The 27,850-nt window shown below is 36.8% G+C and overlaps 1 protein-coding gene across 14 annotated transcripts in view; it reads right to left on the bottom strand.

Moving 5' to 3' along the window:
• The window catches only part of helz (helicase with zinc finger), a 266,938-nt gene that overhangs the window by 98,150 nt on the left and 140,938 nt on the right, over positions 1-27,850 (bottom strand). For all 14 annotated transcript variants that reach the window (XM_069929767.1, XM_069929772.1, XM_069929768.1 and 11 more), the window contains 4 exons: positions 25,166-25,311; positions 23,018-23,165; positions 11,052-11,235; positions 8,143-8,371 (listed from right to left, as the gene is read on the bottom strand). In XM_069929767.1, coding sequence (XP_069785868.1) covers positions 8,143-8,371; positions 11,052-11,235; positions 23,018-23,165; positions 25,166-25,311 — 707 coding nt within the window. The remainder of the gene's footprint in view (positions 1-8,142; positions 8,372-11,051; positions 11,236-23,017; positions 23,166-25,165; positions 25,312-27,850) is intronic.

The following is a 27,850-nucleotide window of genomic DNA, read 5'->3' as shown; positions in this document are numbered from 1 at the left end:
CATATCTTTGGAATGTGGGAGGAAACCCACATGGACATGGGGAGAACAGTGGTACTACTAGCTAAACTTGAACTCAACTTTATTTGGGAAGGAGAACAGCTTTGCTTTAACACACCAACTGTTATGTCTGCTGATTAGCCACAGGAGATGTTAATAACATGTGAAGATGCCCAACAGTTGGTAAATGCAGAGAGATGGCACATTAGCATGACTTGTCCTGCAGAGATTAGCCTTGCATGTCCAGTGATGAAGGGTGAGAAACCTGCCTTCAACACAAAATGATGTTTGGATTTTGACTTCAAGGTGAAAGGAAACTTGCAATGGTAGGAACAAATGATAGAAAGTGTTAACTAATCCTTACAGATACAAATGGCCATATTTTCTGAACAGTCTTTACGGTTTAAAATAAGAACAAGATGAGATGCGTAAGCAGACTTCCACCTTCTTTAATAATTGTTTAACTTAGCTGGTCATCCTAACTGGAACTGGAACTAATTAAAAAAAAAGGCAGATTAAGACAATCTATTTCAAATATTTTGTCACATTGCACAGAAGTGAGGCAACATGTGACCAAGAGTTTGTAACCTTATCCAATAATTAAGGTAGGTCAAGACTACGAAGCAAATCAAGAACTAATAATAGTTGATCTGACACTTTAATGATTCAAGAGATGAAATACCAAGAAAAGTGATAATCAAAACTCTGCTGTCCAAACTGCGCTTCAAAAACTCAATGAACCGTGCACACAATTTGCCAGTGGATTAATAAATCATGACTCACTTTTAATCTTACAAATAAAATCTTGTTGGACAATGTCGAACTTTTTGTCCCCAAAATGCTACATTATGAAAACACTCACATTTTTCCATCTGCAGAAAATCTAAGGCATTTTTTTAAATGTTTATGTCATGATTAGGAAAGGAAACAAGAAACAAAATGAAAGCATCAAATTATTTCCTTTGTCCACAAAATAGCAGTGAAATAAATGTTCAAAAATTCTAACCTATTTAATTTAATGCTGCAAAATGTTCCATTTAATGACAACTATAGCATCAGGGGAGGCAGACTTGAGACTAAGCATGCCCAACAGAGAGGAAAAGAGAAAGAAAGCAGCAATAAGAATAGTGAAGTGCTCCCAAGTACCTTGTACCAAGCCTACAACAGACATTTAAGGACAACATTAGTGATCCCCATCAGTTGCCTTTGCAAATAAAAACACAACTGTGTTTGCCACATGCAGAAAAATGGAAAAGGCAATCAGATCTGAAAGCTGAGACACATCAATCACCGTCAGAACCGAAAACAGGGGTCAAAATATCATAACATTCACACATTCCTTTTGAAAGCAGACAAATAATTTTCGTGAAGATACTTTGAACCTATCAGTGCAGAGCAAATGGATTTTATGAAGGATCAGAGCCAGTGAAATTATATTAGAAGAGATTAGCAACACTTCAGAAATCACTTGGTCTTGATAATGCCAAAGCAGAAAGGGGCGGTGGTCACAATTATTTGATCCTCGTGGATAATGGAAGGGGAAGAGCAGATGACAAAGCAGGAAGCAACTGGCCAGTTGGTGAAGAAGCTACAATCCTTCAAGAACAGCATGAACTTTCATTTGGATAAGCATGCATTAATCATGGACAGACAGCAAAGACTGGTTAAAGGTCAATTTTGACTAACTTGTCTGAATTCAGTGCTATCAGGCGTTATAAGGAGTGCAGTCGTTATTGTTTATGCGAATTTTCAGAAAACACTTTGAAATATACCATACTGGAGGCGAACGAAAGAAAGAGGGAGCCCATTTAATTAACAGTGGAGTGGACTTTGTGACAGAGAGCTCAGGGTGGGGAAGGCCAGATATCATTTGGACAGGGTGGAGGTTTCTGTAAACTTGATGACACTGTTGGTCCTGGATCTGGTGATGCAATCATGGGTCAGTAGTGTGAATAGGAGCAGGCTGAGCACACAGCCTTGAGGTGCGCCAGTACTCAGCGTGATGGTGCTCGACATTCAGCTGTCAACTGGGACAGATTGTGGTCTTTCCGTTAGGAAGTCCAGAATCCAGTTACAGAGAGGGATATTCAATCTTGACTGATCATTTTAACCTCTATATTCTGGTAAATTTACTCATGATGTTGTCCACTGCAAGCCACTCTGGAAATAACATTTCAAAGCAGCCATCAAGGTTTCAATGAAATTAAATAAATTCATTTTAAACAAATTGAGGAGGCAGGTAATACAGGTGAGACAATATTCATGCAGCTGATGCCACAGAAGGGAAAGGAATGAAAGGAACATATGTGAAATCAATCAGAGGGGTCAATGCAATCTCTAGTCATCTAAAATTGCCTGCTCAGATGGTTCACTTTGACTACTGAAAATACTCCAGAGCTCAACAGTTTCTTAGAGTACTCCTGCGGAACGAATTCTTTGATTAACCAATGTGGCAGTTCAGCCTGCACTAACATTCACCATTTCCATTTCTAGGGAACAACACACATTTATTTCATGCCTCAAAACTTTAAAATTCACCGTCAGTGAAATGATAGACTATTATTAAAATATGGACATCTTACTGCAGAAAGCTGAACACTGTAGAAGCCATTTTTTTCCCAATCAGCCTTGCTCTAATTTGTCTATATTCCTTTAAAGATTCATTCAACACCATGGATAAAATTCTGTGTTTGCTTTCTCTCTTGAGTTGACTGAATAGTATATATTGAGGCATACCGAAATGCACACCAATTTCATTCTGAAACACTTGCTCTCCAGAATTTTATCACGCATGGATCTCTTGAATAGAAGAGAACCAATTTCTAACACAAAAGTAAGATTTCCAAATGCATCAATTCATTTTATTTTCTTTGCAGTTTCTCCAAAGGACACTGCATTGTTCCTGTAATTTTAGACACACAATGCACGTATGTTCATTCTGCATAGACATATGAGAGTTTGTTTTATGTTATCCAAATAAGAAATTAAATATTTTTTTATGTTGCTTCCTGAGTGGTTCAACAGTGCCCCTGGGTTGGGCCTCACAATTACCCAAATGTAATAAAAAAATCTGCCTTTTTCTAAAGGCATTTAGGGGCTCCATTTATTTTATTCAATCATTCAAGGGTGGCACAACACTGTTATAATTGCTAGTGACTTAGTTTTGAATCCTATGTTCTCTGTCAGGAGTTTGTACATTCTCTCCATGTGTAAGTGGGTTTCAGGTTTCCTCCCACCATTCAAAATGTATCAGGGGTTGTAGTTAATTGAGTGAAATTAGGCTGCACAGGCATGTGGGCCGAAAGGGCCTGTAACCATGCTGTGTATCTAAATGAAAAAAAATTAAAATATGTATCGGGCATCATGAGCAAACTCAGGAATTGCTCCTCACTGGAAGATGATAGAGGGCAGCCTTTCTGATTCAGTCCAATCTGGAGGTGAAAAACCAGTAACAATCATTAGTTACATTTTCTGAACTTTTGTCTTGGTGACAATATATTCTCAAATTAAAATGGTTCCAAATTAGTGAGGAACATAAAAGTAGAAATATTCACACACAACTAATGAGGTTGTCCTTTGAGGTGGTAAAGGCTGCATTTTTAGACATTACCAAGCAAACAACATTGCAAACGAGCTGGCGGAGGAAGCTATAGAAGCGGGTACATTTGCAACATTCAAAAAGCATAGGACAGTAAAGAATTGGAAGGATATGGACCAATTACAATCAAATGGCAAGAGCATTGAATGCCAACTTTGTCAAGATGAACAAGTTGGGCTGAAAAATCTGTTCTTGTAGTATGACCCTGTGACTCTGCACGTCTCAGCAATTACTGCAATACATTTTGCAGATGCAAATATGATGTGTTGATGGTGCAATTGCCCAATCCTGAGGGATTTTATTTTCTCCTTAAAGACATTGAACTTTTTTTTTTGTGTTGAAGTGTTGCTGGAACTGCAGTCATCCAGTCAAGCAGAGTTTATTCCATCACACTCCACCCTCACCACATGCACAAGTAGAAAGAATGATATGCTGAGAGTTGCTTTACTTCCTGCAGAACGCCATGTCCTGTGGCCATAGTGTTTATGTGACTGGTTCAGTTTAGATTTTGAATGCATTTGACTCTCCCTTCATGGTCCTACCCTTCAGTCAATAAAATGTGGCAAGGTGAGCTGCCATTTTTCAGCTCAGGCCTGGCTATTGTCCATCCAGATGTGGAATATTTCATTAATGGTTCAATCAATCCCAGTTAAGCTGAACATGGTGCCAACAATTATTTTCTGATGAACTCTTCCAGCTGATATGCCTAGTTTCTAAAAACAGCTACTAAATGCTGTGCTAGATACACCAGCATCCAGCACTGTGTCCTCCCCAATTTCTAATTACTTCAATTTTATTCTGGTTCTCGAGACTGAATTTTGTCCAATACAACTTTGATGTCAAGGCCATCCATGCTCATATCAAATTATATTGAAGTTCAGACATAGCAGTCCAGGTGAAATTACAATTGAACGTTGGTTACTGGGTGAAGGCCACTTGATTGCATATTTGTTAACACATTGGATGTGAATAGACCATCACAGTGAGATTAGTTCTACTGTACTGACTCTGCTTTTGAAGAGAAGGCATCCCTGGATAATTTTATACTTCACAAAATGTATTTAATGAAATATGCATGGATTCCCAGGCTTGAACTTAAGTTACTGTACAGGGTATTTATGAAACAGTGACTAAAATTGGAGAGTGCTAAGGCAGTAACCTGTTTTGCAGAACTGCCATGGGTCTTGAATGCTTTGGAAAACTAGTGAGGCAACACAGTGGAAGGAGGTGAGTGAGACGGGGAGAACAACACACTTACCCTGCTTTAGATACACATCCTCAGATACCAGCCAATACCAAAATGTTGTTCTATAATTCAATTTTTAAAATACAACATGACCTATAAAATCAGCTGGCATTTATTCTGGTTAGATAAAACATTTGTGAAGCAGACAAATCATTCAAACCAGATTAACATCAAAGCATCAAAACAAATGGATTGCTCAAAAGAATTAGTACCCCACCAAATGAAAGAGAAAGGAGCAATGTGTTGCTGCTGGTTGTCCTCCTGGAGGGAGAAGTATAACATTGTTAGGTTGTTAATCATGAGCAGGAAAACTGATCTATACAATACCAGTTACACTATTCTTCACATTCCAGGATGTGCAAGATGTTTTGTGTTTGCTTTCTGTTCTATTTTTAAAAATACGAGGACAGTTTTCAGAAAAAAATGGCTGGCAGAAAAATAGCTGAGAAAATCTCCCCAAACTATAATATGCAGCCATATTTTCTGAACATTTCAAGGGCATATTGCTAAACTTTTAAATCAACCACCAAACTATGAAATCAAAATAGCAACACTTAATCAATTTTCAAATAATACAGTACATCGCATCTGCACTTTCAATAGATACAATAACTACCCTTATACCTTGACCCTTGCCGCTGCTAGAAACCCAAAGATTTCTTCCAGATGAAATAACAATTTATAAACACAAGACCACAAGAGTTAACAGCAGAATTAGGCCATTTGGCCCATCAAGTTTGTTCTGCAATTCAAATTATAACTGACATATTCTTCCTTTCCACCCCATCTTCCTGCCTCCTATTCCACTCTCACGTCTTCCCTTTGGTGTGGCCTACTTTACATTGGAGAAACCATACACAGATTCGATGAGTGATTTACAGTACACCTCCAGTCAATGTGCAATGGTGACCCTGAGTTTCCAGTCACTTTGATTCTTCATCCCACTCTGACACATTTCACATGAATAACCAATTGGACCACATCATGGAAGGCAAGAATGGTTCAAGGGCTTCAGGGAAAGGAACTTTGGTGGATATAGGAGTGCCTAAATGACCAGAGATGTGGGCTCAAGGAAAATATTACTGTATTGGTATGCATTATCGGACGATATATCTTGAAAATAAAACCAGGAAAGAGAATCAGAAGGAGGCTATCAGTAAGTTGTCAATACTTTGGTAGGATCAAATTGACACTGATGGGCAGGAGTTCAAATTCAAAATCAGTGCCAGTCACATCAGCTTTAGTCAGAATTTGCAAGGCAATCTTTTGAAGTATGTATTAAAGAAAGCATTCCTATGGATTTAATGCATAGGAATTGAGCAAAATGGATTGCAGTAATCATCAGTAAAAAGAAACAAAAGCCCGCTCTGGTGGTCACCATAATGAGAGAGATGTGTACTCAAGCCATTGTATCATTAAACTTGTGCTGGAGCTGAGAATCCATTTTAACCATGTCATCAGTTACAAGCTCATGAGCAGAGTGGGTGCTTATGGCACATAGCAAATAGAAAACTTATTGTGAATCTATCACATCCACAATATAGATTTCACGTCTTTGTATACTCAAAACAGTAATTCCACCATTTAAAATTTCTTATTAAACTCTGCCTTGTAACCAAGGCAGAAACTCAAGATAATTTGGTTTTAAGGAGTGGATTAATATGTTTGATTGCAACAAGGAACAAATTCAAAACATTAGGTAAAACTATAATAGACTTGCAATGTACACATTCAGATATAACAATGGAAAATGCTCAAGTATAAATAGAGTCCAAATTTGTTTTCAGTCTGGTTCAGAAACTGATTTTTAAAAATTAAACTTAAACATACAGCAAGGTAACAGGCCCTTCTGTCCCATGAGCCCATGCTGTACGTTTTTCATATAAAGATCAGATATTAAGGGAATCAAGATACTGTTTATGGGGTTAGTGCAGGAAAGTGCCATGAGGTAAAAGGTCATCCATAATCTTATTGAATATCACTGCAGGGGCTCAATGGCCTACTCTATCTTTAGTTCAGGTAAATTAGGTATTTGCTGTTATGAAATTCAGCAAAGTGCATCAATTGTGTCTTTTTAAAAATAATAAACTATAACTAAATTGTCAATGACAATAATGTCTGAACATTTAAAGTGGTCATTTTTTTGGCCATGGGTTTAAACCAAATAATTCACGTCACAAACATTAAAGATACTGAACCATCAATCATTGTTTTCTTAAGTTTCCTGCTTTTAGTACACATATCTCTGGTATTATATAGTTTTAAATTATTCCAATAACTGTAAAACTCAAAAATTTGGCACATCTATCTTCAGTTCATAAACCAGTCAGGGAGATATCTCCTCAAACTCTTCATCACCCGAGCAGCCTGATCTTTAGAACTATACACACAATTTGACATGGTCCCAAAATAATGAAACCCTGCCCCCCCTCCACAGAGACTACAGTCTGTTGATCTGAGTTTAATCCCACAATGGGCATTGTTCCAGACAGGGGGATGGGTCCATACCAGACCATCTGACACAAAGGGCAATAAAGTGAGACTACCCCTCTAAATAAACAACACTACAAATGAGTGTCCATGTCTAACCAAATCTCATCATATAATCTGATGCAGATTAACTGAATTTACATCTGAAAAATTGCTCAATAAAACAGTCCCTGTTCACTAGATTTCTCCCAACACACAACTGGGCAAAAAAGTAGCCCTTTCATGTTTCTTTCAAAAATAAGATGTAATTTATATGATTAAACAAATGGGTCAAACAATTATATGACTTCCCAATAAAAAAAATAAGTACAGAATGTACAAATTTTCATCAGATATCAACACATTTTCATGATTCAGAAAGATAGGTCTATACTGTAAGAGAATGAAGTTGGGAGGAACAAAAAGGATTTCAATAACCTAAATCGTCTTTCATTACTGCACTTGATAGACACAAACATCATCATCCAGCAAATTTCAATGTATTCCGAGGAAGCTGGATTCACACAGGAGTGAGGTCATGCTGTTACAATTTGATCCCATGGAATAAAAAGATTTTGCATGGAACCAAGAAACCAGTATGCAAAAGATGCTAAACAATTCCAATTCACGTTCATAAACTTTCAGGATTTATACATTTTACAAAAATTCCTTCTCAATCAGAAATCAGCAAGAGGGGATATACAAGGCATTCTCAGCAAGAGCAGCCTAGAAGATTATCTTCTGGAAAAAAAACACATTAAGGTCAAACTAAGTCAAATTATAACAGTTGCGTTATCAATTTTCTAGTTAAAGAGCAATAATTTCACTTTACCTGCATCTCCCAACGGAACATAGAGCTATGGGGTCTCCAACCACAGCAACCAGGGATTGTGCTCTGGTGATGGCAGTATTAAGTAGTTTGTAATTAGATAGAAACCCATAGTCCAGGTCTTCAGTGGAGTCTTCTACCAACTGCTCCTTTCGCTTGATGGGGGTCTGCTTGTGTTTACATGTGTGTCTTGTTCTCACTGTACTGAGAAATAAGACTCTAAACTGCTTGCCTGAAAAATTTAAGGGCAAAGGTTCATATAATTTGTTCCTCCATCCTATTTCAAAGCAATTAAACATCAAAATTATCAAAATAATTACTCAGACATGGTAGGTGGCACATGATTATTTTTGCAGTTTGAATAATCCATTTTGGACTCAAGCTCAAAAAGCAGCTTAGTTTTGTAACTGTACAATTATTGCAAAAAGTATCCCAATTAAATGCATTTGTTCAAAACTGGATTTTAAATTTTCAACATTGTTGACTTCTCCCAACCTCTGCACACTCGCCTCAGGGTCAGAAGTTAATCGTTTAGACCCTTCACAGGGGACCTGTTCACAAAATCTGGGCTGACCAGCGCACCACTCAGAGATGTATCTGTCAGCAGTGCAGTATTTCAGGGAAGACGTTATAACCATAGCACCTTCTGCCCTTTCAGACGCATATTAAAGGAACCAAGGGTATTATTTTTAAGAGAAACAACGAGATCTTCCTGGTTGCCTTGTCAATATTTATCCCTCAACATTACAAAAATACAGGGTAGCAACGAACAAATGACTACTGCTTCCTTAGATTAGATGACAAGAATGCTTTATCAACCATAAAAAGCATTACTGTATGTAAATTTTTTAATTAAAATAAACATAGAGCACTGCAACAGGCCAAACTGGCCCCATGAGTCCTTGCCGACCAAATTACACCTCATTAACCTACACCCTGGTACATTTTTGAAAGTGGGTGGAAACCGGAGCCCCAGAGAAAACCAACACAGACACTTGGAGAATGTACAAACTCCTTACAGACAGCGCAAGATTCGAACCCAGGTCCGGTCCTGATCGCTAACTGCTGCCCTTCCCTCTTTGAGGTGTTGCTACACCCCTGTATAGATGTTTGCATGCATTTAACTAATATCCTCAGCAGGATAAAATAACCTTGAGTCAATAAGGATAACAGTAAGGTCCTTACAAATACCCAACATGAGTCCAAAAGAAACTGTTAAATAGAAGCCAAGTGGAGGGTTTAAAGTATTAGATGAAATTGCACTTCTTTCCACACCACTCTAGTGCAGTTGATGAGAACTTTAGAGAAAAAAACTCTATTCCATCTTGCAAAAAGTCTTAAAGAATTCAAAATTTTTTTGCCACTTTACCAGAAAAAGAATCGAGAACAAAACTGAGACAACAATAATATATTATTAGACTACTACCAATCTGCGAGCTATTTTGAAAAAACAGCAGCTCTCAACCATCATCTTTCAGGAGGGGCTGCAGAATCCCAAAACTAAACTGGAACCTGGACTTCATCAAGGAGGGCCAGTAGTTATTTTGAATTTCTCTTCACTAACCATCCACTTTCGGATCCAGTTCAATTGTCAATCATATGCTAATGTGAGCTTCACAAAGAAATTATGTTCCATGCATTTCTGGAGGAATCATACATGGATTCCTCATGCAGGACATACAAATGTGGAACTAAAAATTAAATTAAAAAGTAGACATATCCAAGTTTTATCCCTTGATTAGATTCAATTAAAAAGATCTTAAGTTAACCCTCTAACATTTGTGCCTGACAAATGTCAATAAGTAGCTTGAAACAGTATTCTTTACAACAGTGAATAATATTTATTTATTTGAAATATTCAATAACTCAAACAAAAATAGAACATTCAAGAGCTGCTCAGCAAGCCAGACAGCGTCTGCATAAAACAGAGGCAATATTTCAGGTCAATGTCCTTTCATCAGTACTAGTTTATTGACCAAAATCATTAACTGTTTCACTCTGCTGAGTATCTCCAGAATTTTGAGTTTTATATTCTTTTGATTCCAGCAACTGGAATTTTCAAATAAATCAAAACTGCTTGATATATTCAAAGATTACCTTCCTGAGCTGGTTTTCTTCCTCAGTCCTCCACCCACAATACTACATCGCCCACATTCCTGTTTTAATGCACTGAGTACGATCCTTCTGCCAAGGATGGCCTTGGTGCTTTCTGTGCAACATTCATCACTCCAAGCACTTACTGAAATGTACTTCTAAGCCTAACAGCTGTTCACCAGTTTTTCCTCACTGTGGAGATTTGCTTGCAGAGGACAATAGCCAATACCACATTTCACTTTTTGACATACAAGGTCGAATTGTGAAGGAGAAACAAAATTGATTCAACATTAATTGGGAATTTAGCACCAACTTCACTTTAATGGCTTTCCTCCATTATGTCATGCTTAGATTTATAAAAAATTAGAAGTCGGATATTTGATACGACCTTTAACTTCAAAAAAGCCTGGCGATCATTTAGTCAGTATTTTCGTATGACTCAAACTAATAAATAAAATTGAACCACTTCCAGTTTGTGTTTTTTTTTCTCTCCAAGTGTGTTGTTTTTACTCAGGAAGAATCTCTTTTCTACTTAGTTTGAAATTACTCTCAGAATGCATCGGCCAGTTATTTTTATTTTTTGGGTTTAAAATTTTTTTTCCATTTGAGTTAGATGGTTTTTTTTGTTTTATGCATTAACTTTTTATTTCTTTACTCAGTGTAACTGTTAATAAATGGAAATGTTGAATTAATTTGAAAGTACTTGATTGTTATATTCAAAGACAATGTACATTACTTTTTCATGTTTTCTGGAGATTATTCTGTTTTTTCTTTTTGTAAATAAAAATATTAAAAATTAAAGAAAGATGGTAACATACCTTGAACATTCAGAACTCGTTCCACATTCACCTCAGACAATCTCTTTTTACGAAGCTCCGATCGAATTCTAAAAACTTGGTCGGCATATGGTGTCACTACTCCAATGCTACCTTCATCCAATTTCCCCCAGGCAACTGGCCACTTCCTTCTTAATTCTTCAACACGCTCCACAATCTCAAAAACCTTTTGAAATGCAAAGCATAGTTGTAAACAATTATCTAAACACAGGGGGGAGAAAAAAAATAGCTTCTGGACAAATGCAAAGCCTGCAGATATTGTCAATCTAAAATGTGAACAGAAATTTCTGTAAATGGTATACAGGTCAGAGGTTAGAAGTCAGGCTACATCTGCAAAGAGAGAACAGTATTAATATTTCAGGTCAATGGTATTTCACAAAAACTCTTTTATCGGCTGAAACAATTTTCTTCTTTTTCCACTGATGTCACTTGTCCTGTTGAACACTTCCGATCATTTCTATTTACAAAATTTCACTCATTAACCCTATGCTGTCTGATGATTTGGCAAATTGACACCATGAATTAATGTTTACTTCATTACAGCAAGAAATAATTCTCATTCAAACCAACAGCTTTGGGTTTCAATACAAACATACTGGATATTTCGGAATACAATAATGAAAAACAAAAAAAACTCTCAAAAAAGGTCGGGGGGGGGGGTGGGTCGACTTATACGCCAGATATACTTATGGGACCTTAAATTCATCTTAAAATCCAATCCATGCTGATTTGGCATATAAGTTGACCCACGAAAATCAGATTAGTCATACAAGTCAATTCTTAAAAAAACAAAAAAACCTGAACTGCGACAGATTTTCATTGTTTTTATAAACTTTTATTTTTGATTTTCAACGACTCATACAAATCCAAAAAATAGCACAATATCTTTCACCAACAGTTTATAACATACAGAGACTATTTTCCCCAACCCCTCTCCCCTCCCTCCCATACCCTAATGCAACAAAGAAAAGATTATATAAATTAAACAAATACAAAGAACCAAATATCAGTAAAGTCACAAACCCTTAAGGGAACTTGAGAATAACCCAAAGAAACCTGAAATAAAAAAGATAAGGGACAAAATACAAGAGTACGTCATCTGTGCCACAACTCACTTCAATGATCTCAATCATTTCACTACTGGCATGGATTGTTGCACTTCCTTTATTCAGAAGGGATAGAATTATATCTGTGTACCAATGTGTTGCAGATAGCGTTGCCACACCCTAACAAATGTGCCATATTTCCTCCTTAAATTGTATGTGATTTTCTCCAAGGGAAATACAACTCTGCATTTCCATATTCCAATGTGTAAAATTTAGTTGGGATTCAGACTTCCATGTGACCGCTATACTGACAAGGTGACCTGCACAAACTGAATTTGGTTTCTGGACAGTTTAAAACTCATATCCATAACGTTTCCCAGAAGGTACAATTCCAGATGCTGTGGAAAATCCACTTTTGTAATTTTTTTTCTCAGAATGTCCCTGCAGAAGAATCTCATCTTTGTAAACAGCCAGGTTGACTGGATAAAGGTTCTATTGTCCACACCTAAAGCATGTTTCTGAAATTTCTGGTTTAGAGTTATGTAATTTTTGTGGTGTGAGGTACAATTGATTCAGGAAATTGTACTGCACCAACCTGTACCTGGCATTAATAACAGCTGTCATGCTGTCCAGACACAAATCTGACCAGCATTGCTCATGGATTGTTGTACCAAAGTCAGTCTCCCAACTTCCCCTCGACTTGTGTAAGCCCGGTTTCAGGCCATCACTTTGGAATATGAAATACATCATAGAGATGAACTTACACGTTTGTATTCCCCTTTTGAATTAGATCCTCCATGTCAATACATACGAGCAGGGCCATATAGTCCCAAATTATCCCTTAAGAAAGATCTTAGCTGAAGATAGCAGAAGAAAGTTTTATTTATATTTATTCCTTAGCTGTTTGAATGACATAAACTGTCCTTGCTCATAACAATCCTCGATACATCTAATCCCCTTCTGGCACCAAGTGTCCAGGATCTTATTATCCAGAGTCTTGGGTATTAATTTGTTAAGGGTCAAGGGAGCTTTAGGAGACATCCCCACCTTTATTTCAAAACACTGATTTATCTTTTGCCACATCTGAATTACATGTTTTAATATGGTATTATCTGTTTTATTTGATATAATTTTAGTGTCCCATTTATATATAAACTCTCCTACTATCTTTTCTCCTACCGTGTGTAGTCCAATTTGTGCCCAGGAGGGAATGCCATCTCCCTCAAAGAGTGAGGCAATAAACCTCGACTGGACCACCAATAATATTTTTTTAAATCCTGCAATTTCATACCTCCCAAATTATAATCCCAAGTCAACTTTTCCATGGAGATTCTAGCCACTTTACCATTCCACAAGAACTTTCTGACACATTTCTTGAGCATCTTAAAGAAACCCTGGAGTAACAGAATGGGCAAGGAGCAAAATAGATATTGTAATCTTGACATCACCTTCATTTGAATGCAATTAACTCTGCCCAGCAAAATTATGGGCAGGGTTCTCCATCTACCAAGGACCTCCTCAATCTTCTGGAGCAAAAGGAGATAACTGAGTTTATATAAATTGCGTAAATCCTTATTTACTTTTATCCCCATTTAATGACCACTTGCGGCCATTTAAATTGACTCCCTTGTTGGTATTGTCTGTAATCCCCCTTTGTCAAGGGCATGATTTCACTCTGATCCAGATTTATCTTATACCCAGAGATCTTTCCATAATCCTCCAGTGTGGCCCTCAGCCTGGCCAATGACACCCCCCACCCCAGTCAAATATACTATCACATCATCCATGAATAAATTGATTTTATACTCCTCCTGGCCATCTTGAACCCCTTTAAGTCTGGATCCTGTCGGATGGCTTCTGCTAGTGGTTCAATAGCTAATATAATCAATGCCGAGGACAGTGGGCATCCCTGCCAACTGAACCTAACCGTTGGGAACACTGGAGATATTTGTTCATTGAGCTTATTATTAAAAAAACAACAATTCTATCCCTTCAAAATCACTATCATATGTCTGGGTGCGACTTGGCCCACTGCAGTACAAATGTTCTTATTTTATTTCGGGTAACTATGTAGCAATCTTGCCTCTGTTCACGTACCCATTCTGCAATGTGATTCTCTAACTCTGGCCAAGGAGTGATTCCTTTTCTCAACGAAGACAGCATTTTTGATATTTTTCTTAAAGTCTCTTCTTTCTTCCTCCAATCTCTTTACTTCTCATATACATCAATTTTTTCTTTTTCTTTTTCAATCTTTTTATTATTATTATAATTTTTTTTTCTTTATTATTATAATTACATCAATTTTTTGCTGCTGCAGCAACTCAGTTGTTGGATTTTTGGCCATTTCTATCACTTTCCATTTAAAACCTGCTTCATATTTTTGTTGTGAGTTGCGTTGTATCGATAGGCCCTCCATGATAGCAATCACCTCCAGCCAACGTCCAACATATCAATTCATGTGATCTTTATGGGTCAACATATATGTCAGTCAATGGCCAATCTCAGGCATCCATCTTTGCGGGTCGACATATGCTGGTCAATGGGCCAAATCAGGGATCCCAAAAATTGGGGTCTACTTATACGCCAGATATACCATAATACCATTAAAATGAGGCTGAAAAAGGCGGGGGGGGGGGGGGGGGACACATATGCTGGTGAACTTATATGTCGAGATATATGGTAGTTATGCAATACACATATTGCTAATTACATATAGCATAAGCCATCGGGCCTGTTAAACAAATGTGGGACAGGAAATAATGAGATGGGTTTGAAAACTGAGAAGTTTCCTTGCCTGTTATCTAACCAAACAGATGCTATTTTTTTAGATGGAAGAATCTTATTTCAGCAAAGCTTTCTTTAGACACTAATCCAACAAATAAAGAAATTTACAGCATCACTTTGTCTGAATTAAAATCAAACATTAATTAATTTTCCAAAACCAATTTCATTTTTCTCCACATTAAGTAGCATTTGGGAAAGGTTTATTTGAAGTAAAATAGAAGCCTTGAAATAATCGCTTTAAATAGCATTGGCAGGCTTACAAAGTAAAATGTGCATTAAACAATTTTTCTGGAAAACAGTGTCAGTATTGCTAAGCAACGGTTTCAAGATCTTAATGGTTGTATAATCAAAAAGTAAAGTTCAGTAAAGACAGTCAACATTGAGAGATGCATGGTCAAGAAGGGTCACTAGAGTGGCAATTTGAGAACATCTCCAAAACACATCTTACCTCTCCAGCTTTGAGATGCAGAGGGTAATATTAGCATACAGTGTTCTTTGATCAATTGCATCAATTGTCAATTTGGGCTCATGCCATTTTGCCACAACTAATCATATGCAGATAGCATTTTGTGTTAAGTTGAATGCTGCCTACAGGAGTATATGACAGAACGGTTTTGACAGGAGGCTCAATAGTGCTACAAGATCTCGCCTGGCAAATGAAAAATAGAAAAAAAGTCAACAAAAGACTGGAGAGAATAATAAATAAGCAAGAAAGAGTATGGTTAGGAAAAGAGAGCAAAAGATCCAAGATAGAGTCATTGTTCAAATAGCTAAGTACACGAAGTGGATTAAGGAAGATAGACGAGTAATGTTTGATGATGATATTATTGCAACTTGACCAAAAAGGCAGGATTGAGAGCAAAGTATTTCTGGATATATAGTGTTCAAGCAAAGAAAGAAAGGAGTTAGAGGGAAAGAGAACTGGTGGGATGTGTGACAGATGTATTGATTAAATAATAGAAAGAGAGAGTATCCTGGAACAATAAAGGGCAGAGTTTACCTGTTTAGAGTTAAAAGACAGATCATTGCACTGGTGGAAGGATTTAGTCACCACCAACCAGTGAGAAAGATGTAAACGCATGAGTGGCCAACCTTTTAATTTTTAATTTAAACATATAACATGGTAACAGGCCATTTCTGCCCACGAGTATGTACCAGGGGTGAAGGTTGATTGCGCAGCACGGACTCAAGGGCCGTGCTGTATGTCTAAATTAAAAATTAAAAGATTGGCCACCCCTGATGTAAAGGATTAAGTTGCAGATAATTTGAAAATCTGCACAAAAGCCACAGTGTATCATCAGAAGGCCACAGAAAAAGGGTCTTTTTTCCCAACTCATCCATGCTGATCAAGAAGATCACCCATACAAATTACAGTTTCCTGAATTTTGTAATTTCCCTCATCCTTTCCTCACCAATTAACTGGCCACATGCTTCTTAAACATTGTTACTGTACCCACCTCCTCTGGTCACTTGTTCAAGAAACCCACTATTCTCTTGCACCTTAAACACCCTCTAGTTTTAGACTTTTTTTTGAGGTGATTAAAATGACTGGTTAGAATAAATCAATGGTCGGTGAATACATAGACTTTAGTAAGGCAAATGGCAAGGTTTCCTATGAGATCCATCCTTGGTAATTGGGTAGAATGGATTCAAAATTGGCTTGGCCATAGAAAACAAAGGGTAGAGGTAGGAAAGTGCATCGCTGACTGGAGAACACAAGTAGATAGGACAGTAGAAAAGGTGTGTGGCATACTTGCCTTCATCGGTTGGGCCATTGAGTATAAAAATCAAGAGGTCATGATGCAGCTGTGTAAAACTTTGGTCAAGCACATTTGGAGTACTGTGTGCAATTATGGCTACCGCATGACAGAAAGGTTTTGGAGAGGGCGCAGAAGTTGTTCACCATAATGTTAATTGGATTAGAGAGCATTAATTACAAAGAGAGATTGCACAAACTAGAGCATCAGAGGCTGAGGGGAGACCTGATAGAAGTTTATAAAATGATGAGAGGCATTGAAAGGGCAAATAGTCAGGGTCTCTTTCCCAGGGTGGAAACGTCAAATACCAGAGGGTGCTGCTTTAAGGGGATAAGGGGCAAGAGACAAATTGGTACTTTCAGGATTTGGATGAGGGAGATAATGATAACAATATTTATAAGATATGTAGGCAGACACATGACCATGCAGGGAATTATCGTAAAACTTGGGAGCAGAATTAAGCTATTCAGCCCATCAAGTCTGCTCCACTATTCAAATCATGGCTGATGCACATTTTCTTTCAACCCCATGATACTGTCTTTCCCCAATAACTTTTGACCCCATACAAATCAATAACATCAACCTCTGCTTTTAAATATACCCAATTATGGCCTCCACAGCTGTAGATGGCAACAAATTCTACAGATTTACATCCCTCTGACTGACAAAACTTCTCATCTTCATTCTAAAAGGTTGTCCTTTTATTCTGAGGCTGTTTCGAATTTTCTACCCAAGACGATTAGCCACTAAGTTTATTCATGACAAAGACTGATGGTAGAGTAGGCATGAGGGTTGGAATGGGCTTTTCCTGTTTGATTTCCTGTCGTTTTCTTGACAAAAAGAGCAAAAGGCAGAAGACAAAGAATGAAGATCACTGGCAAAACCATCAGGACCATTTTTTTCTACATATAGCCAGTTAGGATTGCCAAAGACTTCGTTAACAGTTTAAATCATGACCTTCAAATGGAACTGGATAAGTATGCAAAAATAAAATACAAGATAATGAGGACAAGACCAGTTGAACTATTGCATAAAGCTGGCATAGTGGTCAATGCACCAAATGACCTTCACAAGATCACTAGATATAGGAGTAGAAGTAGGCCCATTGGCACATCGAGTCTAATTATGAGCTGACCTCTCCCCATATCCAACCCCTGACAATATTCCTCATACAATAACCCTTCCATTCCTGGTATCATTCCAGTAAATCTTCTCTGATCCCTCTCCAATGCCAGCATGTCTTTTCTCAAATAAGGTGCCCAAAACTGTATACTGTATTTCAAGTGAGGTTTCACCAGTGCTTTATAGAGTCTTACCATTACATTCCTGCTCCTATATGCTGTTCCTCAAGAAATGAAGGCCAACTTTACATTCACCTTCTTCACCACTAACTCAACATGGAGGTTAACCTTTAGGGTATCCTACATGAGGACTCCCAAGTCTCTTTGCACCTCGGAATTTTGAATTTTCTCCCCATCTCAATAATAGTCTGCCCGTCTATTTCTTCTATCTTCTGCCATCTGTAACTTTTGTAATTGTCAAGGTTCATTCTGAATCCGGAAGCATGAGGGTTCAGGATTGGAACGGGGATAATTGGCCTGATGACAAAACATTAGATCAAGTCATGGCCTGGTTTGGATGCTATGGCTTACCTTCACCTTCTGCAGTAGCAGGTTTGAAAGGTTTGACAGAACTTGTATAAATCCAGCCCCAGAAACAATCCACAGTCAAGTAGTTCATGATAAATGTAGTAATATTTATCATAATTATTTTACATCAGTTAGTTGGTAAGGAAACTTCCACACACAAGCTAATTGGAAATTATATTGCAAAATATTAGCAGCAATGTACTTTCAAAAATAATGCCCCAAATTTGAAAAAATATACAAAAATCACAAGGGCAATAGATAGGGTGAATGCACAATCTTTTGCCCTGAGTAGGAGAATCGGTAACCAGAATACATAGGTTTAAGGTGAGGGGAGAGGGAAGAAATTTAATAGGAGCCTGAAGGGTGACTTTTTTTTTAAAAACACAGAGGATGATAAATGTATGGAATGGGTTGCTGGAGGAGGTGGTTGAAACAGGTTTTATTTTCTATAAAAAACAAAAATCCACACATAATGCACTTTAAATAATAATAATTTTTTTGCAATGCAATGCAAAACTCGAAGTCCTTTTATAAATTTGTGAAACTTAAAAAAATCAATGTTCCAAAATTTTGAAGACAACAAACACCAATGTCATGATGTAATCATCTATTTTCAGACAATTTAACCCTGAGGCCACTAACTCCAACCTTGGAACAAATGATGAATACCATACATCCTTTTCTCCCACAATAAAAAAAATAGGGCAGACACAAACCAATTTCCACCGTCAGCTATTCCAGGTCGGGTTGCCGATTATTATTTTAACAGTTCAATCACCGTACTTATTTATCTAGCAAACAGTTATTGAAATTTTCATGGAAATAATTATATTCATATGGAATAAACACAGAACAGGATATTTCTTTGATGACTTTCACTTGGGAATTTGTTCCTTCCTTGCTAATACAAATGCGGTCACGATGGGCAAATACAACAATCAGCAAGATGGCGATCAAATACAAACTGCTGGAGGAATTCAGTTTATCCAGCAACATCAGTGCAAGAAATAGATCTGTCAACATTTTGGGCTGGAACCTTATGTAAAGAATGTGCTTGACCTGCTAAGTTCTTTATGCTTTGTTCCAGAAACCAGGATCTGCAGTATCAGTACCTTGTGTGTCTCCAAGGCACCAACCAAGTTCCTCTCATTAGCATTTATTTTTCTTTTTAAAATATTTTTATTGAGTTTACATATACTCTTGCATATCAGTTTTTTGGAAAACACAACCAGTCATATCATGAATTATATATATATAAAAAACAAATTAATGGAATTACATTAAACAGTTTCTTGATCTATATAAACAATTAATTAGTCGATAATAACCATGTTAAACCCATATTTGCCAAGTTAAGCTAAGTAAAAATTGATAAAAAGAAAAAAAAACAAAAAACCTAACAACTAAATCTAATCTACCCCCTTCTTCTAATCAAGTTTGCCTTATTTAAAAAAAGGAAATTATGGATCTGATGGCAACTTCCAAATATTGGACAGAGAATCTCTGGAACATTCAAAGTTCTTAATCCTTCCATTCATGATAGTATTCTATGAATGAGCCCCACATCTTTACAAATTGAAACTTACTATCTTTAATGTGGCATCTAATTTTATACATTTATAATGATTTATTGGATTTAAGATCAGCCTCTATGGCTGGGATTAAAGACAACTGGAAATAAGATTTGAACATAACATTTTCAGTAGAAGATTGGTACTGTAAAGGCATGAAGCTTGATTAATGATTCTTCAATTTGTGCAAGACATTGCTTATTACAATTTACATTATTACATAATTTTACATATGTCCAAACTTAAATTATCTCATTTTTATGCAGATATTGATCCACTATGTGAGAAGTGTAAAATTTTTGAAGCTTCACTGATGCTTATGTTTTGGGAGTGCCCAAATTTAAAAAGATTTTCGAAAGACATTTTCCAAAAGTTATCAACAATTTTTAAGATTAATATAGAACCTTGTCCATTAATTGCTTTGTTTGGTTTTTTGCATGAGCCAGAGATACTTCTGTCTGCATCTCAGGAGAAAGTTTTAGCCTTTACAATGTTGATAGCCAGACCAGCAATTTTATTGAAATAGAAAGATGACTCTTTTCCTCGGCATACACAGCAGTTACAGGATGTAATGTCTTTACAGCATTTTTTTTTAGTCAATTTTTTACAATTTATTAGAATCTCAGCTTTGGAAAAGCAACTTGTCTGAAAAGATTGAGAAAACTATGTAGTAATCCCAAATCCGAGGGAGGTAAATATTGTGCCATGAACCATTGAACTACTGGTACACAGATTAGGATGGTCTCAAGCTAGGGAGGCCAAACTACAGCCCCTGGGCTAACTGTGGCCCTTTGCTCATTTTTAAGTGGCCCAGAGTGAATTTTAAAATAAAATGGAATAAGGCCCGTTACAATATTATCTCCAACAATAAATTGCACATTGTACTTTTTAGTTTCAACACAATGTCACTGCTATTTTGAACAACTACCAAAATGACCATTGCAATGCTACTTACCTCTGTTCAAAAAGTTTACCTCTGTTCAAAAAGTTTACCTCTGTTCAAAAAGTTTACCTCTGTTCAAAAAGTTTACCTCAGTTTCAGTGGAATGCCGAAAATTTCAGACATGGTGGGGAAAATTAGTACTACTTCACGGAAGTCAAGGGGAAGTGTTATAGCCCATCTTTAATAGCCTATCTTCAGATTTACACATTGCTTCATAATCATTAAGGTGGCCATTTGGGCAATGAACTATATTCATTGAGAGTTGTGGAGGAATGTTGGAGACTGCCTTGTGACTTTTTTTTTATCCTGTTCTTATTTTGAACCCAGGTTTTTATTTTGCACTGCTTTTTGAATGAGAATTTTAAAGAATTTTATTGTTTTCATTTAAATTAAATTTAAGAGCAGCAGATACAGAATAAACTACAATCCGGCAACGTCAGGACCTGGGCCATTGCCAGACCACAGAAAACAGAAATTGTCCCCAAAGGGAACTCCCTATGTAAACATATCAAAGGTAGAACAAAGCTTAAAACAGGAAATAATAATGTGGGACGGAACAGTTAGTGTAGTGGTTAGCACAATGCCTTTACAGTGCCAGTGATTGGGACGTTAGTACAAACTCCTTACAGACAGTGCGGGACTCAAACCCCAGTCCCGATCACTGGTGCTGTAAAAGTTGAATCTGCAGCCATCAGTACAATCTCCCTACAGACAGCGCAGGACTCGAACCCCAGTCCTGATCGCAGCAGATTCATGCTTTACATTACCAGTGATCAGGACCGGGGTTCGAGTTTTGTGCTGTCCATAAGGAGTTTGTACTAATGGTGGCAGATTCAAAACATGCTGGACCATGGGAGTTGCCAGACCACAAAGCGCTGGATAATAGAGGTTCAACTTATACTGTAATATCAACAGTTAAATTGTTCACTTGTGCCATATAGTTATTTTGATAAAAAATGAATTTTCAAAGACACCAGGAATTTTCTGATCTTAAAACATCAATTTTCTTGCAGTGTAACTGGTTGAAAACTGCTGGGCTGAATATTGTTTGGACTGAAATTCCTTATATTTTTCTGCCTATAGCCCATGACCAAAACAGTTTGGTCACCCTGGTTCACGTTTCTGTGTTATAACGGTGTTCAGTGACCTCTTCCTGGGTGCACACCCAAAATGAATGAGATCAGCTCTAATTGCCTCAGCCTGCTGATGCTCATCGGGAAGAGTGAGAGCATGAAGTGTTGCACTGTCATGCAGGCAAACACTATGTTCAATTTCTGCAGGTTACAAATTGGCAGATAACAGCAAGAGCATAAAATATGATTTTATGACTGTGTGAATGATGCAGCTGAGGACTCGAATCTGTAAAATTACAGTGGTGCACATTAGTACTCATCCAAGGAACCGTATGGTAGAAAATTGGAATTTAAAAATTGCTGGGATCATATCTGACATTCAAATTGCAAGAATGCAGATTGAAACACCATGTGCAGATTGGACTAGCAATCCAGAGGACTTTCAATTAATCTCAAATAACCAGGAAACAGTCCCTCCTTAGTAGGTAGATAATTATTTCATGATCTAAACTGAAATATGAAATTAAAAGCAAGCAATGGCAGGTATAATCATGAAGCTCATACATTATCTTTAAAGACATCGGGTTTACCATTGCCATCTCAATCTGGATGCTTGTCCACAGCGAAGAAGATCAGCATTAAATGTGATTGCCCACCCCCTATCTGAGTTCGCTGGCACCCATTGGGGAAAGGAAGGAATGATCTATATGGAAGCCAGAATTTCAATGTGGTTTATTGCGAACTGCTGAGTGAGCCACTCAGTTGTATGTAAAAACTCATTACATACTGAGGGATTATTTTAATCAGATGGACTTTAGAACCTAAAGGCAATGGGTCCCCACCATCTTTTCTAAGAACACAATACAGAGACAATAAGCCACACCAGCAACTCCCTCATCATGTGAAAGTGTTCAATGAAACCAACACATTCAATCTCAGGATTTAATATTATGGTTTACAATGCAGAGCTTTATTTGTTAAATAAATGCATATGTATGTGGTGGTTGCAAATAATGTCCTTTAATAATTGCAGCATCACATGAAGGGCTAATTGACAACACGAAGTAAACGATAACGTTTCTTAACCAGCAGAATCGAAAACACAGGAGTTTTTTGTCCACTCACCTCTGAATTGTTGTAGAAAGCAGTGCTGTTTTTCTCTTGCACATCTTCTCCTCGGGCTGTGAAGAACGTTAATGGATAGAAATCTTTGTGTGCTGGTTGCTTCCCACTAGCCATCAACTTACCCTCATAGAATAGTTCGGAAGTATAACTAAAATAGAATGAATGTGTTCAAAAATCAATAATCAGATACTCTCGAAACAGTGCAATCCATGTGTGCTTCTTAATGCTTTGATTAAGGCCAAAAAATTCCAAAATTATTCATTACTTGGAATCAAAAGAAAATTTATTCCTCCAGCTCACCTTCAATATGCTTTCAATCAAATGTATCATTACATCCTCTGCTTCAAGATTAGAACCATAGAACATTACAACACAGAAATAAGCCCCTTTGGTCCTTCTAGTCTGTGCTGAACCATTTTTATGCCGAGTCTCACTCAACTGCACCCATGTCCTCTGGTTTGCATCTTACCTACCCTCAATGGAAAAAGCCCATCTACATTTACTCTGTCTCTCCCTCTTATAAATACCTCTATCAAATCTCCCCTCATTCTTCTATGCTCCAGGTAATAAAGTCCTAACCTGTTGAACCCTTCCCTGTAACTCAGTTCCTGAAGTCCAGGAAACATCCTAGTAAATCTTCTCTGCACTCTTTCTATCTTATTGATATATTAAAAATAATTAAAACATCTTGAATTTTTATTTACTTAATCCCACAAGAATGACAAATTAATTTAACTTTAATTGTACATTATCAGTGACCCCACAGGAGGTCACTTTCAAATCTCACATATGTAGCTCATATATCCTTAACATTAAAGCTCCATTTTGCAGTATTTATTGCTTAAATCAAGTAAATGTATGCAAATAACTACATATTATAAAATGCCAATGTTAAGTTCTTTAATCAGCTTGATAAAGATCCAACTCACAATCTCATACCACAGCAGAAATGCAATACTGCCATTTCTGCAAACATTTCTTACCAATTGCACTCTTCACCACAATAAATTTGGAAATACATGGCTCCTGATACAAAGCTCAGGATACACCCGAAAATTAACATGAATAATTTATAATTATTTGGTCATTTTAATTTGGCAACTGGCTCAGAGTAATGGAATGGATATAGAGCAGCAACAGAAATGGATACAGTAGCAAAGATATAAAAGAAAGGTTTTGATGAAGTTGATGAGGTTCAGAAAAATTATTCAGATAATGATACAACAGTGTCAACAAATTAATCTCTGCTCAAGTGAATTGCAGAATGAGCCAGCAAATTCAAAACTAGTTATATTTAATTATAGGTGAGGCAGATTACATCAAATGCCAATTAAAAATTGAAATTATAAAGTAATCATGTGGAATATGCTAAATGTAGCATATGTTAAGTCACAAAAGCAAATACTTCAATGGGAATTGGTGGATAATGTGTTGGGGTTAATTGTTTTGTAAATTCTGTGTTCATTTTAGAACAGTATGTTTAGTTAAAGTTCTGCACATTTGTAGGTGATAAAAGATGTCTGTAAAGTTCACACTGACTAATCTCCACTTTGACATTAAAACATATTTTGCTGAATTGAATTGTGTTTAAGTTCTACTCCACTCTAATCCCAAGGCATCTGCTATTAAGTTTTATTGTCCACTATTAGAGAAGTTCTACTATTAGAAAAATAACCAGTTAGATTGAAAAAAAATGGACATCATCAGTAATTTTTTTTAATATTCAACAATACACTGTACCAATCTGAGGGACAAATGTGCAGTAATTTTAGTGGAGAATCAAACAAAAGGATACTTGCTGCAAATTACAGCAAAACCACAAATTATCCAGAATTCAAGCAACCAACAAAAATAAAATAATGGAAAATAAATAGGTTAAAAAAAAATACAGAAGTTTAAAATAGGCAAACCTTGCTGCAAATTCACCAATCATGCAACACACAACCTCAAGCAACTGGAAAAATCACTTATCCGGCACCTACCAACCCCCATAGGTGCCAGATACCAGGAGTTTTACTGTAGTTCAGATCCCTCGGTCATAGATAGCAACTTGAAATTCCACTTTTTTTTTCCAAATTGATTGCAGGGTGCCTTTTGAAATTTAATTAAATCAAGCACTAAGTACACTTGGAAAACTCAAATACATACTTGATTATAGCTTCATGGGAACGATAATTCTCACACAGTAGTATTCGGCATGGAAATTCTGCAGGGTAGTGTTCGTACAGACGATCGAGCAAAGAAACATGAAGATTCCTTTCCCGGGCAAATTCACTATATACAAAGGGACTAAGCTGCAAACATTAGAGTTGATATTAGTTATTTTTAATTGAACACTCTTCAGAAAAAAATGCTCAATGACTACTTCATTTCTGCTCCTGTTATGCCTCATTGTTTTTAGTTTACATTTGCTGCACATTTATTGACAAAAAGAGGCTATTGTGCCTGGAACCGAACCAAATTTTGCAATAGTACTGAGCAGGGACATAGGAAAGGATCAGAAGGAGACAATTAAACTCTGCAGCATTTATTACTGAGACTAAAAATAGAGGAACAAATGATCATCTATTTATCTTACTTTCCACAATCATAATTCTTTAAAATGTTAAGCACATTCTGAAACATGTTTCAATTGGTTAAATTTTAGGTTCACAGTCAATATATTAAAAATAACAGGAATTTTTAAAAAAATATATAAAATGAGTGGACATTAATTAGCCTTCTTTCCAATGGGTATAAGAAACAGTTTAATTAGCAAATAGTACAATTCTGACACAAATTGAAAATACTTTTCATTAAGAACTATCAGTTATTAAACATTCTTAAAAATGCAAGATCTAAAGAATGTTTAAATTCTGCAGAACATCATCTCTCTGCCTTTATATTTTCACAACTGCTCAACAGGAAAGGTGACATTAAAAAAGTACAGAGTAGGGACTCTGCCACCTTGAAATATCAAGCGTGAAGAAATCCACAGAACGCTAAAAACCATGCAATCTGGCAATTATTTCAATTAAAAAGTAAATTAGAAAGCAACAATTGTGTGGACAGCCATCTTCAGAATTAGAAACAGCTCTCTTCATGCTGATGAGAAAGAATGTAGCTAACATCAGTGACAATCTGTCAAGAAAAAGAGATCTTTTTTTGCTAGAAAGAAATCATAACCCATTTAATGGCCTTTGCAGTTAATGTCAAAATAACTGAGACCCTGTAGGGCGACTGTTGACCACAAACCTCTACAAAAACGAATACTGTTCTCCAGCTAGCAATGAGAGATAATACATTGGGTAAGATGGAACTAATTTTTCATCCTTTCTGCTTTCATTGCTCTGCAATTCTCCCAGTCTTCTCAAACATCAATCCCTGAGATCAATTAAACTCTCAAACAGAGGCATTGGACAACTATACATTTATGTACTCTTACTCCTTCAAAATATTTTGAATTTTCAAATAGTAAATTACACAGAACATATCAGCATAGTATAGGCCCTTCAGCCCATGATATTGTGCTAACCTATATTAACCTGCTCAAGAAACAAAATCTTCCCTACCTCACACCCATTACCTCTATTTTGCTTACATCCAATATGTCCAAGTCTTTTAAATGCCCCTATTGGATCAGCCTCCACCATCACCTCTGGCAATGCATTCCAGGAACCCACTACTGTCTGTGTAAAAAAATTTAACTCTGATGTCTTCCCTAAAATTTCCTCCTCTCACTTTATACAAATGTCCTCTGGTGTTTGCTACTTACACCCCTGGTTGTCCACCCTATCTATGCCTCTCATAATCTTGTCAACCTCTATAAAGTAATTTCTCATCCTTCTTTGCTCCAAAGAGAAAAACCCTCTGATAACCTTGCCTCATGAGACATTTACTCCAATCCAGCAACATGATGGTAAATATCCTCTGCACTCTTTCCATAGCTTCCATATCCTTCCTGTAATGAGGCAACCAAAACTGAACACAATATTTCAAGTGTGAACAAGTAAATATCTCATGAAACAATCCAAGACCATGCACATTTGGAACGAAAAAAAGGTCTTTTGAAGATTTAAAATTTCATAAGCTCACAACCATGAATTTTTAACGAATTTTCAAAATTCTCTGTTCTAATTATTCACATATATTCTGGCACAGCAAAAGCAAACATATAATGACATTCCATTGTGTGTTCACTGACAAAAAAATCTTTGCACAAAACCTTTTGATACTACTGATCTCGGAGTCAGCACCTTCAAGCCAACAGTGCAAACACGACCCCAGCAACATTTAAAAGTGCTGTGGAAAGCATCAAAGAATAACATGTTGAAAATACATGAACATTCACAACAGTAGGAGGTCATTAATGCCCCTGCTTTGTTCTTGGGAAGAGAATTCCAAATACAACAAATAGTGAAATTTAAATGATCACAAATGTCAAAATCTCCCCAATCAATTCTTCCTCACCATTGCAAATGTGTGCAACAAAAGTTGTTTGTCACCTCGGTATCATATTGACAGATTTTGCATCCATATCATCACTGAAATGACCCATTTCCACCTTGAGATTATCGTCCAACTCTAACTCATTCTGTCTGCTGAAATTCTCAACCAGGGTTGTTATACAGGCCTTGGTATTTACAACAAACTCCTCTCTATAGCAGTCGATTCTTCAACTCCTTTCATTTAAAATTCTGCCACAGTGTTCAAATCCTATTCTGCCATACCCATGATTGAAGATCAATACCGTAACCCATTCAAATAATACTTGGTTTGCATCTTGCTATGTCTCTCTCTGGAACACAGAAGCCTGTACAAAGTGGCAAACCTAACCAAGTTTATCATAGGCAC

The sequence above is a fragment of the Narcine bancroftii genome, chromosome 3 (assembly GCF_036971445.1).
Source record: "Narcine bancroftii isolate sNarBan1 chromosome 3, sNarBan1.hap1, whole genome shotgun sequence".
Taxonomy (NCBI): Eukaryota; Metazoa; Chordata; class Chondrichthyes; order Torpediniformes; family Narcinidae; genus Narcine; species Narcine bancroftii.
The sequence above is the reverse complement of the archived record's forward strand: the minus strand, read 5'-3'. Positions and strand labels throughout refer to the sequence as shown.